The following is a 12,816-nucleotide window of genomic DNA, read 5'->3' on the forward strand; positions in this document are numbered from 1 at the left end:
GGAGGGGGGGGCAAAACTGAGCTGCTGCTGCTTCCTCCGGGCATCATTTCTGCCCCGTTGCCCTGAATGCTCCTCCCTACAGGGCCCCAAGTGGGAAAATTGGCACAAAACCAGCCAGAAGGTACAGAGGTGGATGCCTGAGAACAGCCATGCTCCATGGCTTTTTTTTTTTTAAGCCAAGAAAGATGATTTTTAAGTGTCTTTGCCTTGGTTTATGATAAATTTTGGGATTTGCCCTCAAATCCAGAATCTCATGATGTTGCTGAGTTTGAGCCCACATCTGGGATATGGACGCTGGCTCCTGTACAAAGTTTTGCTTTCGGGGTTGTAATGCTGCGAGCGGAAGAGGGAGGCTTTGTAGCGAGTTGGGATGTTAACATCTACTTCTGCAACAGATTTGGGTCTCTAGCTCACCCTACCCAACTTCACCAGCGGTGCATCGGCACGGATGGCTGAGTCCACTTCTGGGAAACAGGGGAGGTAAAACTTCAGAGCCCCAAACGGCTTCCATTCAATAGGGATGTTGAGGCACCGGGTGCAGCTCGGGCCCTGCGGAGGGGCTGGATCCCTTCCCAGGACCTGGTTGCAGAAAACAAAGCCTGCGGTGGGGAGCATCCCCATGGCAGGACCGGCCCCAGCGCCGCTGCTGCTCCATGCAGATGTGGCCTAAATCCCATTGCTGTTCTTGGCAGTCGAGGGCATTTGGGGTTTTTTTGCTCCTTCTCTCTGAACATTGCTGGGTAAGAAAGCCAGCATGCCCTTGGTGATCAGTGGTCATGCGGAGCAGCTCTGCCTGTCCTTCTGTGGTTTCTCATGTCCAGAAAATAAAGCAGGGGGTTGTATTTACTTGGAAAAATGCATTTTGGGGCAAATCTTCCCAGAACGGTTCCTTGTTAACCTCTAATTTCTGTTCGTGCTTCTCCCTGAGGCAGGACAGGTAATTTCCCAGCTCCGTAACTTGGCCTGGTCCCTGGGCTCCTGTTTGACTTTGCCTCTGAGTTCAGTACAACAGCAGCGGTGTGTTGGGGCAACATGTACCCAGGAGTATTTTGGGGATGTGGTGTCTGTGGAGCGCCTGAAAGAGCCAGCCTGGGAAAAAATCCACCCCTGGCCTGAAGGATGCTCTCCAAGTGACCTGAGTGTTTAGTCCTCATCTTCGTCCCATGGCTGGGAATACCATGTCTCCTATGAAGGAGGCCTAGGAGAGCTCTGGAGGATGGCACCTCCTCCACTGCCCACCCCAAAGTCTGGATCAAGACAAGGGGTCCCAGAACTGCTCTTCACACAGAGCAAAGGGGTTGTCCAAGGCTGGTGGATAAGTTCTCCTCCTCCTGACCTGCCTTCCTCATGGACTGCACTCCCCAAATCCCAGTGTGGCCCCTAGTTTGGGAATTGTTTTCCGAAGGCCAGTTGATCCAGCTGCAAATTGCCCAGGACCTCCTGGGGTTTGACCCAATGCCTCTCCCAGCTGGAGCAAGGGCTGCTGCTAACCAGGGACACCCATGTTTAATATCTCCAAATCCTGCTCCAAACTCTGGACCCACACCTGGAAATGTCTGACATGATCCCTTGCTCTGCAGGGCTGGGCTTGCTGGGGAAAGGCTGGGTGGGACACCTGGGTTCAGCCCCATCCTCTGCTGCTGCCTGACCTTTTATCCTTGGGTGCTGTCAATGGTATTGGGAGGTTTAATGATGATAATGAAGTCATGCCAAAAGGGCATCCAGAGATGAATGACTTGCTGGAAGTATCAGGCTTTTTTTGCCAGTCAATGAAATGAATGTTTGTGTTAAAAAAAAATACTGGGTTTTCTGACCTCAAGCTTGTTTTATTCTTTTCAGTCAAGCCAAGAGAGACACATGCACAATTCAGCTCTCTCTCCCTGTCCGTTCGCTTGCAGATCCTCATAGCGTGGGAAAGACGCAAGCTGCCGGCATCCAAGCCGGGGATTTATGCTGCTAATCTGATTAGTGTATGATGGACGTGTCCAGTTGGAAGGAGATGGAGGTGGCACTAGTCAGTTTTGACAACGCTGATCAGATCGTGGAGGATCCCTGTTATTCAAACGACCTCAGCCCCGCTGGCCAGTCACGGAAAGGCCATCCCAGCTGCGCCAACCTCCTCTCCAACTTGAGAATCCTCATCAACAGTGAAAACGCCAACAATGAGACCATTTTCTCCAGGTTCTCTGCTGAGTTCAGTGAACACCTGGTGGGGGAGAGGGTCGGCATGGATGAGGGCGACCAACGAGTCATCATCAACATCGCTGGGTTGAGGTTTGAGACGCGGCTCAAGACCCTCAACCAGTTCCCGGAGACCTTGCTTGGGGACCCAGAAAAGAGGATGCGTTACTTCGACTCCATGAGGAATGAATATTTCTTTGATAGGAACAGGCCCAGTTTTGATGGGATCCTGTACTATTACCAGTCTGGTGGGAAAATACGGCGGCCAGCCAACGTCCCCATTGACGTCTTTGCTGATGAAATCACCTTCTATGAACTGGGTGATGAAGCCATGGACCAGTTCAGGGAGGATGAAGGGTTCATCAAGGACCCTGAGACCCTCTTACCAACCAATGACTTTCATAGGCAATTCTGGCTGCTCTTCGAGTACCCCGAAAGCTCCAGTGCAGCCAGGGGTGTAGCGTTGGTCTCCGTCCTGGTCATTGTCATCTCTATCATCATCTTCTGCATGGAGACCCTGCCAGAGTTCAGGGAGGAAAGGGAGTTTAAGTCCACCCAGGAGCTTTCTAAGAATCTGACAGACACCTTGCTGGCCCACAGCACCTTCACGGACCCTTTCTTTGTCATAGAGACAGCCTGCATCATCTGGTTCTCCTTCGAGCTGTTCGTCCGGTTCATCGTATGCCCCAGCAAGACTGAGTTCTTCAGGAACATCATGAACATCATTGACATTGTGTCCATCATCCCCTACTTTGTGACTCTCACCACTGAGCTAATCCAGCAGAGCGAACTCAACGGGCAGCAGAACATGTCCTTGGCCATCCTGCGGATCATCCGACTGGTCAGGGTCTTCCGCATCTTCAAGCTTTCCCGGCACTCCAAGGGGCTGCAGATCCTGGGGCAGACCCTCAAGGCCAGCATGCGGGAGCTGGGCTTGCTCATCTTCTTCCTCTTCATTGGCGTCATCCTCTTCTCCAGCGCTGTTTACTTTGCAGAAGTGGATGAGCCGCAGTCCCACTTCTCCAGCATCCCTGATGGCTTCTGGTGGGCCGTGGTCACGATGACAACCGTTGGCTATGGAGACATGTGTCCCACCACCTTGGGTGGGAAGATCGTGGGGACTCTGTGCGCCATTGCAGGGGTATTGACCATTGCGCTGCCCGTCCCCGTCATCGTCTCGAACTTCAACTATTTCTACCACAGGGAGACAGAGAATGAAGAGAAGCAAATTCTGCCTGGGGAGGTGGAGCGAATACTCACCAGCGTGGTGACGGGAAATGGCAGCATGGAGTCGCTCAATAAGACCAATGGGGGTTACCCTCGAGACAAGGCCAAAAAATGATGGTGGAGGCCATGACGGGCCTAGGCACTGTCAGGTGGGATTGGCTGGATAAGGTATAAAACATCTGCACGCTCTGATTTATTTTTTTTTTTTTTAAACCAAATGTGCTGCTGCTTTTTTTTTTTCTTTTCTAGGCATTTTTCAATCTCTGATTTCCTGTGGCTGTTCAAATAAATACCATCTTTCTTATCTCTCTTCCCTGCCCATCAGTCTGGTTTTTATTATTTGATGCTCATCTGCTTGACATTTATCTTCTCTGTCCATGGCGTCAGAACGGAGTTTCCCATAAACAGAGGTTTCCCCTATTTACCAGAGGGGAAAAAAAGGGCAAAATGACATGAAATGCTTCACTCGGTGGCACCCAGCTGTCCAGGGAGGAAGGTGGCTCCAGCTCCCTGCTTTTCTTAATCCATTTGAAATAATTCCTCCCCGCCCACCATTCAGGATTTGGGGTGGGGGGGTTTTCTCATCAATTCTCAGATATGGGACCAAAAAAGAAGCTGGCAAAAAAAAAAATTAAAAGTTATATTTTGAGCTGGATGAGTTCCCTGGTCTTCCTGCCTAAATAATTTGTTTGGCACAGCAGGGTGGGTGGTGATGTTTGGGACCAAGCCATTGGGGGGGATCAGGAGGAGAGGGATGGTGACCCGTCACAGTGGCACAGCCACCAAAAAAGGTCCAGGGCACCGGGGCTCAATGCCCACCAGGGTTTCTGATGGAAAATCGAGCTCTGAGAGAGGGAAAGGGATTTCTTCTGCTCCGGATGGGGTTATCTGGTGTACAGATGCCCTTGGGGACAAGCCACCGTGACCTCGGAGCTGTTATTGTCCCTTATGTTGCTGCAAATGGGGCACAGAGGAATGAGGGCTGACATTTCCCAGCAGCTTGGCTTCGTGTTGTAGAAAGGCACTTCTGGCTTTCTCAAACATGCCCGTTCCCATTGGCACTTTTGATGGGAGAAGCCAGCAACAGATCATTTTGCCGTTTTCTCTAAAGCCAGCAGGTTTTCTTCCGACAAAAACATTTTGTTCCAACAACTTCACTGTTTCGCTTGGCTTTTTTTGATGTTTCTGCCTACATTAAGCTCACAGTTTCTCATGCAGTGTCTACACATCCGCTTTTATATCCCACATCTGTTATACTTGATGTCTCATCTCCTAAAGGTTCGACACGATCATTACGCAACGTGCCAGCAGCTCTGGTTTGCAATTTCATTCTGAAAGGAGCCATGAAAGATGGATTTTTGTAATTTTTTTTTTCTTTTTTTTTTTTTTCATTCCTGGTCTGATGGAAAATATGAGTTTGGGCGTGCTGGGATTTTCCCTGTGGCAGAAATCCTGCATCCCGCCAGCTCTGCTGCACAGCTTGTGCTGGCTCTGGTCTGAGGGGGGATGTTATTTTGATTTGGGGGTCTTTTTGTGGGCTGTCTTTCTGCAATAGGGTCTTTTACACCCCAGGGAGGTGGATCTGGGACATGACCAGCACAGCTCCTTCAGGACAGGTTTTTTTCCCTGTGGGACAAATCCCCCTTTTCACCTGCTCTCCCTGGTTTCTTCCCATCCCTCCACCATCCCCTTCCTCACCCAATCCCTTGCAACCCCCAGACCAGTATCCCAGACAGGAGGAGGAGCTGTGAGAGCTGTTTAATCTCCATCCCACCATGTTCAAGATCTCATCATAGAATCATAGAATCGCAGAATGGGTTGGGTTGGAAGGGACCCCTAGAGGTCACCCAGCCCAATTCCCCTGCAGGAGCAGGGACACCTTGAACCACAGCAGGTTGCTCACAGCCCCGGCCAACCTGGCCTGGAATGTTCCCGGGGATGGGGCCTCCACCCCCCTCTCCGGGCAACCCCTGCCAGGCTTTCATCTGTGGGGATGGCTGGAGGAGGACACCCAGCTCCATTCACTCCTCAATTCTGCCACGCCACTATTTTGATTTCATAGCAGGTTCTTTCTCCTTTTCCTCTAGAAAGCTTGAACTTTTTACACTTTTAATTTTTTTTTTTAGCGCTCCCCTCACCAAACTTTACTCCCAGCCTGTCAAAGCTGAAGCACTTTTGGTGTTTATTCCTTGGGAAGTCACCAGAAGAAACCCCGGTGAAAAGGTTTGGGTTGGGAAATATTCAGCCTGATCAGCTATGAGCACTTCACTGCTCCTGCTCCCTTAGCAAAGAGGGACCAAAATGGTGCTGGGATGGGTGGGTGGATGGATGGATGGATGGATGAATGGATGGATGAATGGAAGGAAGGTTGAACAACCTGATTCTTATTAACTTGTAAACTTTATTCTCAAATAAAGGAATAGATGCTTCAAACTCTGGCATGCAGAAAATATTGCTTATTTGGACTCAACTTTTTGTTCTTGGTTTTGAGCTGCTCCAAGGGAGCTGGTGCCCAGCTGGGAATCGTTGAGTTGGGGTTGAGACATGGGACATGACAGACCTGAAGGCTCCAGATCTGTGAGCTGAGGACAAACTCTGCAGGGGTTTCCCCAGCACTTCAGCTTACACCATCCGTTGCGGGCAGCCAGGTCCAAGGGGGATCCCTGATTTATGCTATGAGAGGCATTAAACCTCTTGTATTGGGTCAAGCTGCATGGTGCTGGGCTTTCTATTGGTATGTAGGAAGGGGTCGATAACCCACCAATGTTTCGGCTACTGCTGAGCAGAGCTCGAACAGCATCAAGGCTGTGTTTCCAATATTTCCCCCCCACCAGGGGGCTGGAAGGGGGCAAGATCTTGGGAGGGCACGTAGCCAAGACCCCTGACCCAAACCAACCAAAGGGATATTCCATACCATATGATGTCAGCTCAGATATAAAAACTAAGGGAAAAGGAAGAGGAGGGGGGGCATTCGTCTTTTATGACATTTTGTCTTCCGGAGGAACAACTGTGTATACTGAAGCCCTACTTCCCGGGAAGTGGCTGGGCATCGCCTGCTAATGGGGAGGAGAGACTCAATCTTGGTTTTCCCTTTTGCTACCACACGTGGCCTTTGCTTTTGCTTTTCTTTATTAAACTGCCTTTATCTTGACCCACAAGTGTTTTTTTTTTTTCCATCTCATTCTCTCCCCGCCTGTTCTGCTGAAGAGGGGAGCGATAGAGCAGCTTGGTGGCACCTGGCATCCAGCCAAGGTCAAACCACCGCACCTCTCCAGCCACGACAGCTTATTTCCAATTTATCCTAAAGTGGAGGAAACCCAGTGTTATGAATACCCAGTGTCAACACTCAGCTGGTGCTAGATAAAAACCTGCCAGAAAACCCATTCTCCTGTATCATTTGCAGCTTAGTACCTTCCCAAACACAGGCCCAAAGCTCAAAGCTCAATGAAATCCACAAAAGGCCCTCATTAACTGTACTATTCTTGAGTCAAGCCTTAATGAGCCAATCTGTCATCTCCTCTAGCACGCAGGCTGAATTCCCACTTGAAATCTTGTACTGCCATGGGAAATAAAAAGCTAAAAAGAAGACGAGAAAACTCTTTGCTTTATGGGAAAGATGTCCTGGCTGCTTTTTATCCCAGGACCAAGTTAGAAAGTGCGAAATATTTGTCAGCTTGAAGCATCTCCCACCTCCTTTGAGCTGGAGCATCCTTTTGCCACCAGGCAGATATTTCCATGCTTTGCCCCTGGGCACAGGGGTACGGTTTTGGCACCGCAGCCACGAGATGGCACTCCAGGATAGATTTATCCCTGGATTTAGACAGTCCCGACGTGTTTCCCCCTCTCTAATTCATGCTTGGAAGCTTTTATCTGGTTTCTTTCTTTATTGCGTGTGTGAGCATGGATGTGGGAAGGGATGCTTTGGCCATGGGAGATGCTCTCATGGAGGACGCCTACCGCAGGGTGGCATTTGCCGGGGACTCTTGGCACCAGTAAAGTGCCAGGAGGGTCTAGGAGCTGCCTCCTGGCACAGCATTTGGGCTGTTGGTCCTGCTTGGAACAAGGACACAGGTTCCCTCTCCTGTCCCACTCACCAGGATCCCCCTGGGTGCTCCTGCTGGGTCTTGTCCGTCCTGGCAGATGCTGGTCTATGGGTTGCTAATCCTCGGAGCCATGGTTCCCACTGCATCAGATTCATTTCTTGTTGCTCATAACAATGAGAAAATTCCTGTGATGGAGCTGAGGTAAAGCCCCGTCTGCCCAAAATTCAGGCTTGGGTCCCTCTTGGGCACAAGGAATTCCCACCTGCTGGGGCTCAGTGATCCAGGGCTGCGTGAGCTCAGGGAGCTGGGAGCAGGAAATCACATTTCCCCCATCCCCCATCATATACCCCTTTCTAATTGGCTCAGAGGGCAACTTTTGCATGGTGAGAGGAGAGAAAAATTCATTTCCAAACCTGTTTGCCTGGATCTCTCCCTCTGCATCCCTGTTCCCATCGGGTAAGCAACCTCCAGGGCCCATCTGTGATGGAACCTCATTTATCAATAAATAATGCAAATAATCACTTAGCCACCAGCACAGTAGAAAGAAAGAAGCAGCAGAGATCTTGGCTCGCGCTCTCCTGGGCATCTGCTGAGCGCTTTCTCTCCAGCTGCTCAGGACGAAAGCAGCAGCCTCCATTTTTAATAGGATTTTATATGGATGGAGTTAATTTCCTTTTAAAAAAAATGGGAACTGCTGCTTTAAAGAAATGAAACAAAATTAGGGAAGGAACCGTCCTGACCATTGTGAGGGAAAAATGATCAGAAAATAAACATATAGGGGTTTGGTGGGGTTTTGCACAGTAGTAAAGCCTATAACTGAGGACAGTGTTTGCAGGCTGTGGGTGACCATCCGATAGCACAGACTGGGTCGTTATTGGGAACAGGGCATTGAATCGAAATTCTTTATGGGGAAACAACTACGTGTAACTGGATTGTTCTAAACTATGGCACCTGAACTAAGACATCACCCCTACATGTGCACAGCTGGGGATGTGCTTCTGTAAAAACCTTGCGATGGGAGGGCATGCATTGGGTGAGAGCCACGTCCTGCCCTGCTCTCTTGGGTGGTCCAAGGGAAATCTCCAGCTGAGCCACATCTTCCCAGGGGACTCACTGCCCTGAGGTGTTTTTGGGATATCAGACACTATGGGGGACATGGGGACAAACCTTGAGCCCAGGGATGGGGAGCTCCTGGGTGAGCCACTGGTGGGACATGATTATGAGTCTGCAGGGATCTGCTCTGAGATGGTGAGTTCATCCTCCCTGGGTGGAAATTTGGGGCTTCCAGAATCACTCACTTGGTGTAGCTCCAATAAAAGACCCAGTCTTGACTTCCTAGGGACCCACCCTCAGCTTCTGCAGGCTATGACCACAGCTCCCAAAGGTGTTAAGAAAGACTGTGTTGACTAAATGCTCCTTGGCCACCATGAAGCAGCAAGCGTATGACATCTCCTTCCTAACTGCTGCCACTTTATCACAAATAAATGTGCAGCCACCAACTTTGAACCATCAACGCTTTATTTGTGTGTGAGCGAGAGATGCCTTGGGGATCTCTTGCTACGTCAAAAAACATGGTTGTGGTCTTGTTGCAGGATGAAACCACAGCACCATTGGCATCATGGTGTTTCTAAATAGCCTTGGCCAGTCCAATGCGGTTGTTGGCCCGGTCAAAGATGCTGTAGTACACCCTAATGAAAACATCTCCCAAGATCCAGAGGTCCCCAGAGGTGTTCTGGAAGCTGCTGATGCAAGGTCCTTGGTCATTCTGCATTTGAGCAAGAAAAGGCAAAGGGGGGAAACACGGGCTAGTATCTTTTCTTGCATTGCTCTGGAGGCCCCTGGCCATCCATCCCCTGTTTCCCACAGGAACAGGAGAGGCCAAGGTGACCAGTGCCATTGGAGAAAGTAGAAGGACCTTAAGAGGGGCTCCTGAAGCCAGGGCCACCTGGTTCCCCCTTACCTGCTCAGTGTAAGCCAAGGCGGACACAGGATACTGAACCCCATCGATGACAAAGATGACATCGGGCATGGCAGAAATGGAGCTGCAGTTCATGTGGTACTGCGGAGAGAAGAGGAAAGAGGCTCTTAGCCAGGAAACAAGCTCACAGGGTGAGGAGTGAAGGGGTTTGATTTCACTGGTATACACTAGAGAGAAACCATGGTGATCTCCGTTGGAGGTGTCAGAGGAGCAGGGCTGGTTTGCCATGAGCAGAGATAAGAGTTCCCTCTGCGTGGAAGCAGGCTTGGCGCTGGGCTCGGCAGTGCCAGGCTGCCTCCGGGGCAAGCGGAGCATGCCATGGGTGCTCTTACCTCACCGTACGTGTCCTGCCTGGCACCAACCGCGCTGTGGATGGTATTAATGCCGGAGGGGGGCCCAGCAACAAGGGAAGTGCCGGTGTCGATGATGGCTTGGCAGCCACCGCTGCATGCAATCTCCTGGCCGTTCACGATGATGCTGGGGGGACAGACAAAGCACAGGGCCCTTAAATAATCACCTGGATCTTAGTGATGTTTTCAAACTTCTTTTATATGAGTTAAAGCTGGGTGACCCAAAGTGGTGCCCTTGAGCCTTTTTCTTCTTGGAGTTCGCAATACCTGCTGGCATCACAGCCCTATTGCACACGTGGGTGCTGAACACAATCCAGCAGTTGGGACCCAACTGAGCCCAACAAAGTAGGTTTTGGACCACAATTTGCTCTACTCATCACCAGAGACGACCCCAAGAACACAGGCTTTGTGCAGAGAAGAGCTAGGCTGTGTCCCAGGCACAAAGCATCCCTATTCTGGGTGGCAATTACCAAAGTACTGTGGATTTTGGCCCCTTAACCTTCTTCATCCCACAGCCGTGGGGTGCTAGATGCCAGTGGAAAGCCTCTCATGTTGACGGGTCCAGAAATGATGGTTAGAAATGAACATAGACCAGCAGAGCTGTTTTGTTACCTGTCCATGGAGATCTGCCAGTAACCTTGGTAAGAGACGGAGATCCAATTGATGGAGCCGGTGAAATAAGACTCATCGATTCCCCCGAAGATGACCACGCTCCCTGTTGTCTCACTGGATGATGCAGAAAAGAAAAACAGGGAGGGTTTGCCATGTGGCTTCAGTGCAGGTAGCTTAAAACAGCAGGGCTGTGTTGCTTGCAGGGGGAGATGCTGCTTGCGATGCCATGGTCACATCTTGGCATCCCCTTGGCTCCCCTCCTTGTTATAGAGCATCAGCCAGGCAGTGGTGCAACAGCAGCATGTGCCACGTCCTTTGGACCCAGAAAAAGGGAAAAAGGACCACTTGTTTTGAGCCCCCCAGTCTTTGCATGTCATGAGAGACAACAGCCGGATGGCAGCAGTGACAGTGGAGGAGCTGGAGCCACCAGCAAATGCAGGAGATGCATCTCCTACCTTCCCCAGCCCTTGACACCCACATGGCTTACCGGGACAGATAGACCGAAAAGAGGTTCTCCTCCAGCAAGCTCTCATTCACCAAGTTATCAAACACCGGTGTGATCCCATCAGCAGCCAGATTCGGGTAGCCCAAGCCCAGGATCCCATCAAATTTGACATGGACAAAGAATTGGCCAGGCTCGGTGATGCTCAAGCCAAAGAGCTGGTTGGTGTCCACCAGAGATGCAACCTAGGGACAGGGAGGATGCGGTAAGATCTGGATCGGGCACTGCAATATTGATGTTAATCAGGTGGAGAAGGCACAAAGGACCCCCACTGGAAATGCCATCATGACACTCACGGTGACGGTGTCGGAGCCCACGATGCCCGCCATGTCGCCGGTGCCGTACTGAATAGACAAGTTCTGCCCTGTGCTTTTGTAGGTGGAGGACTGCGATGGGTTAAATGTCTGATGGTTTTCTAGAAAATAAGTGGGGAAATCACAAATGAAGACTTTCAGCCAGGCTGAGCCGTAAGGGGAGCGTGGGAGGAGGAACCCTGCTGAATTGCTGTTTGGACCTGCCATTTATTATCCTGCTTTCAGGAATCATTTAGCTGTGAGCATTTGTTGTACCTTCCCACCCCTCCTCCAGCAACCAGGGATATGTAGGAAATCCCAGCACCCCTTTGGACAAATGGGGAAACTGAGGCGCTGAGCCCTGTGGCGTACAGCACAGCGTAGGTCCCACCCCCCCAATGCTCATCTCTTCAGTGCATTTCACAGATGCTGTGGACTCAGCACCATGGGGTCTGCTCACTGCACTGGCTAGGTGGCCCCCAGTCCCCTGGCAATGTCACCCCAATCTTTGGGCTCGATTGTGCAATTATAAGCCCAGGAGGTGCTGCTGGACCCAGCTCTGCCAAAACGGGGATCCCCGCCTGCCCCTACTTACGGCAAGCCAGGCTGGTGCAGGAGACAGAGGGAACCCAGAGGTTGGAAGAGCCGGTGTCGAAGACCACGGTGAAGTCCTGCGGCGGAGTGCCGATGGAGATGTTCCCATAGTACTCCATCTGCGGGGCAGCAGGACCAAGGGTGGCTTTTAAGGCATGAAACCAAACCTGGAGCTTCCCCAGGCTTTCAGCCTTCATGGTCCCCTTCTTCATGGGGACACCTTGTTTCTAGCAGAGCTGCTGGGGGGACATTTCAGTGTCCTGGCTCTGTCCAGGGCCACCGGCATGGGCAGGAAGAGGCAAAGGATGGGAGCTGAAGGCTTTGGGGTAAAAGGATTCAGGTTTGGTCCACGCACAGCACAGACATGGGGATGGGCATCCCACAAAGCGCCCCGGGGCTACGCCGCTGGGGGGCAAAGCCAACACTCACATCGAGGGTGTTGAGCAGGGGCTCGGTGGCCACCTCGGTTCTGTCGGAAAAAGCATGCGGGAATTTGGTGGCGATGTCGTAGCGGTGATGCTGGAAGAAGCGGTGCAGCAAGCCCTTCTCCCTGAGGACCTCTCTCAGCTTCTTCCCCCTTTCCAAGGGCAGCCTGGCACAAGCACCAAGGAGAAAAATGAGTTAGAGAGGATTTTGCTGCCTGCAGCTCCTGCAAGCAGCATTCGACACTTTCAATATTTGCCCTGATCCAACAGCAGAATCCCAGCAGAATCCCCCAAAATGCTGACTCAGGGGGGGTTCTGCAAAACCCCAAAGCACCTCTAGAAACCCAGCCCTCCATCAGGCACCACCGCCGCCTCCGCACCCCTGCAGCAGCTTTCCCAGACCTCACCTCCGCTTCTCAAAGCCATCAAAAGGCTCTGAGCGCTCATTTTTGTGTCCCCCCCCTTCACCTTGACGCGAGTGGCTGGTGCGGTCACTTACTTGGTGACACCCTGGGAGAGGGCAGAGGCAGCGCAGAGAAGCAGGAGGAACCGCATCGTGCCAGGGCAGCCGGGGCAAATGCCCGGCGGTTTATATAGCCCCTGCGCCCCCC

At 51.5% G+C, this 12,816-nt stretch overlaps 2 protein-coding genes across 2 annotated transcripts; one reads left to right on the forward strand and one right to left on the reverse strand.

The window, feature by feature from the left end:
* The first annotated feature begins 1,972 nt into the window (after positions 1-1,972).
* Positions 1,973-3,523, forward strand: KCNA10 (potassium voltage-gated channel subfamily A member 10). Its single transcript, XM_009644583.2, has one exon. It carries the CDS (start codon positions 1,973-1,975, stop codon positions 3,521-3,523), a length of 1,551 nt encoding a protein of 516 aa, XP_009642878.1.
* A 5,555-nt stretch (positions 3,524-9,078) lies between these two features.
* Positions 9,079-12,760, reverse strand: LOC104131419 (embryonic pepsinogen-like). Its single transcript, XM_009644584.1, has 9 exons — positions 12,705-12,760; positions 12,210-12,372; positions 11,782-11,899; positions 11,190-11,308; positions 10,879-11,078; positions 10,392-10,505; positions 9,762-9,906; positions 9,412-9,510; positions 9,079-9,216 (listed from the first exon to the last, which is right to left on the reverse strand). The coding sequence occupies exons 1-9, from the start codon at positions 12,758-12,760 to the stop codon at positions 9,079-9,081; spliced, it is 1,152 nt and encodes a 383-aa protein (XP_009642879.1).
* Positions 12,761-12,816: the final 56 nt, after the last annotated feature.

The sequence above is a fragment of the Egretta garzetta genome, unplaced genomic scaffold (assembly GCF_000687185.1).
Source record: "Egretta garzetta isolate BGI_Z169 unplaced genomic scaffold, ASM68718v1 scaffold688, whole genome shotgun sequence".
In the NCBI taxonomy this organism is placed as follows: domain Eukaryota; kingdom Metazoa; phylum Chordata; class Aves; order Pelecaniformes; family Ardeidae; genus Egretta; species Egretta garzetta.

Bases quoted from the DNA above. Each gene is read 5' to 3' on its own strand.
- LOC104131419 (XM_009644584.1), bottom strand. From the start codon at position 12,760: ATGCGGTTCCTCCTGCTTCTCTGCGCTGCCTCTGCCCTCTCCCAGGGT. The intron at 12,373-12,704 runs GTAAGTGACCGC...TGCTTGTGCCAG, and splicing joins CTCTCCCAGGGTGTCACCAA to GCTGCCCTTGGAAAGGGGGA. The intron at 11,900-12,209 runs GTGAGTGTTGGC...GCTGCCCCGCAG, and splicing joins CCCTGCTCAACACCCTCGAT to ATGGAGTACTATGGGAACAT.
- KCNA10 (XM_009644583.2), top strand. From the start codon at position 1,973: ATGATGGACGTGTCCAGTTGGAAGGAGATGGAGGTGGCACTAGTCAGT.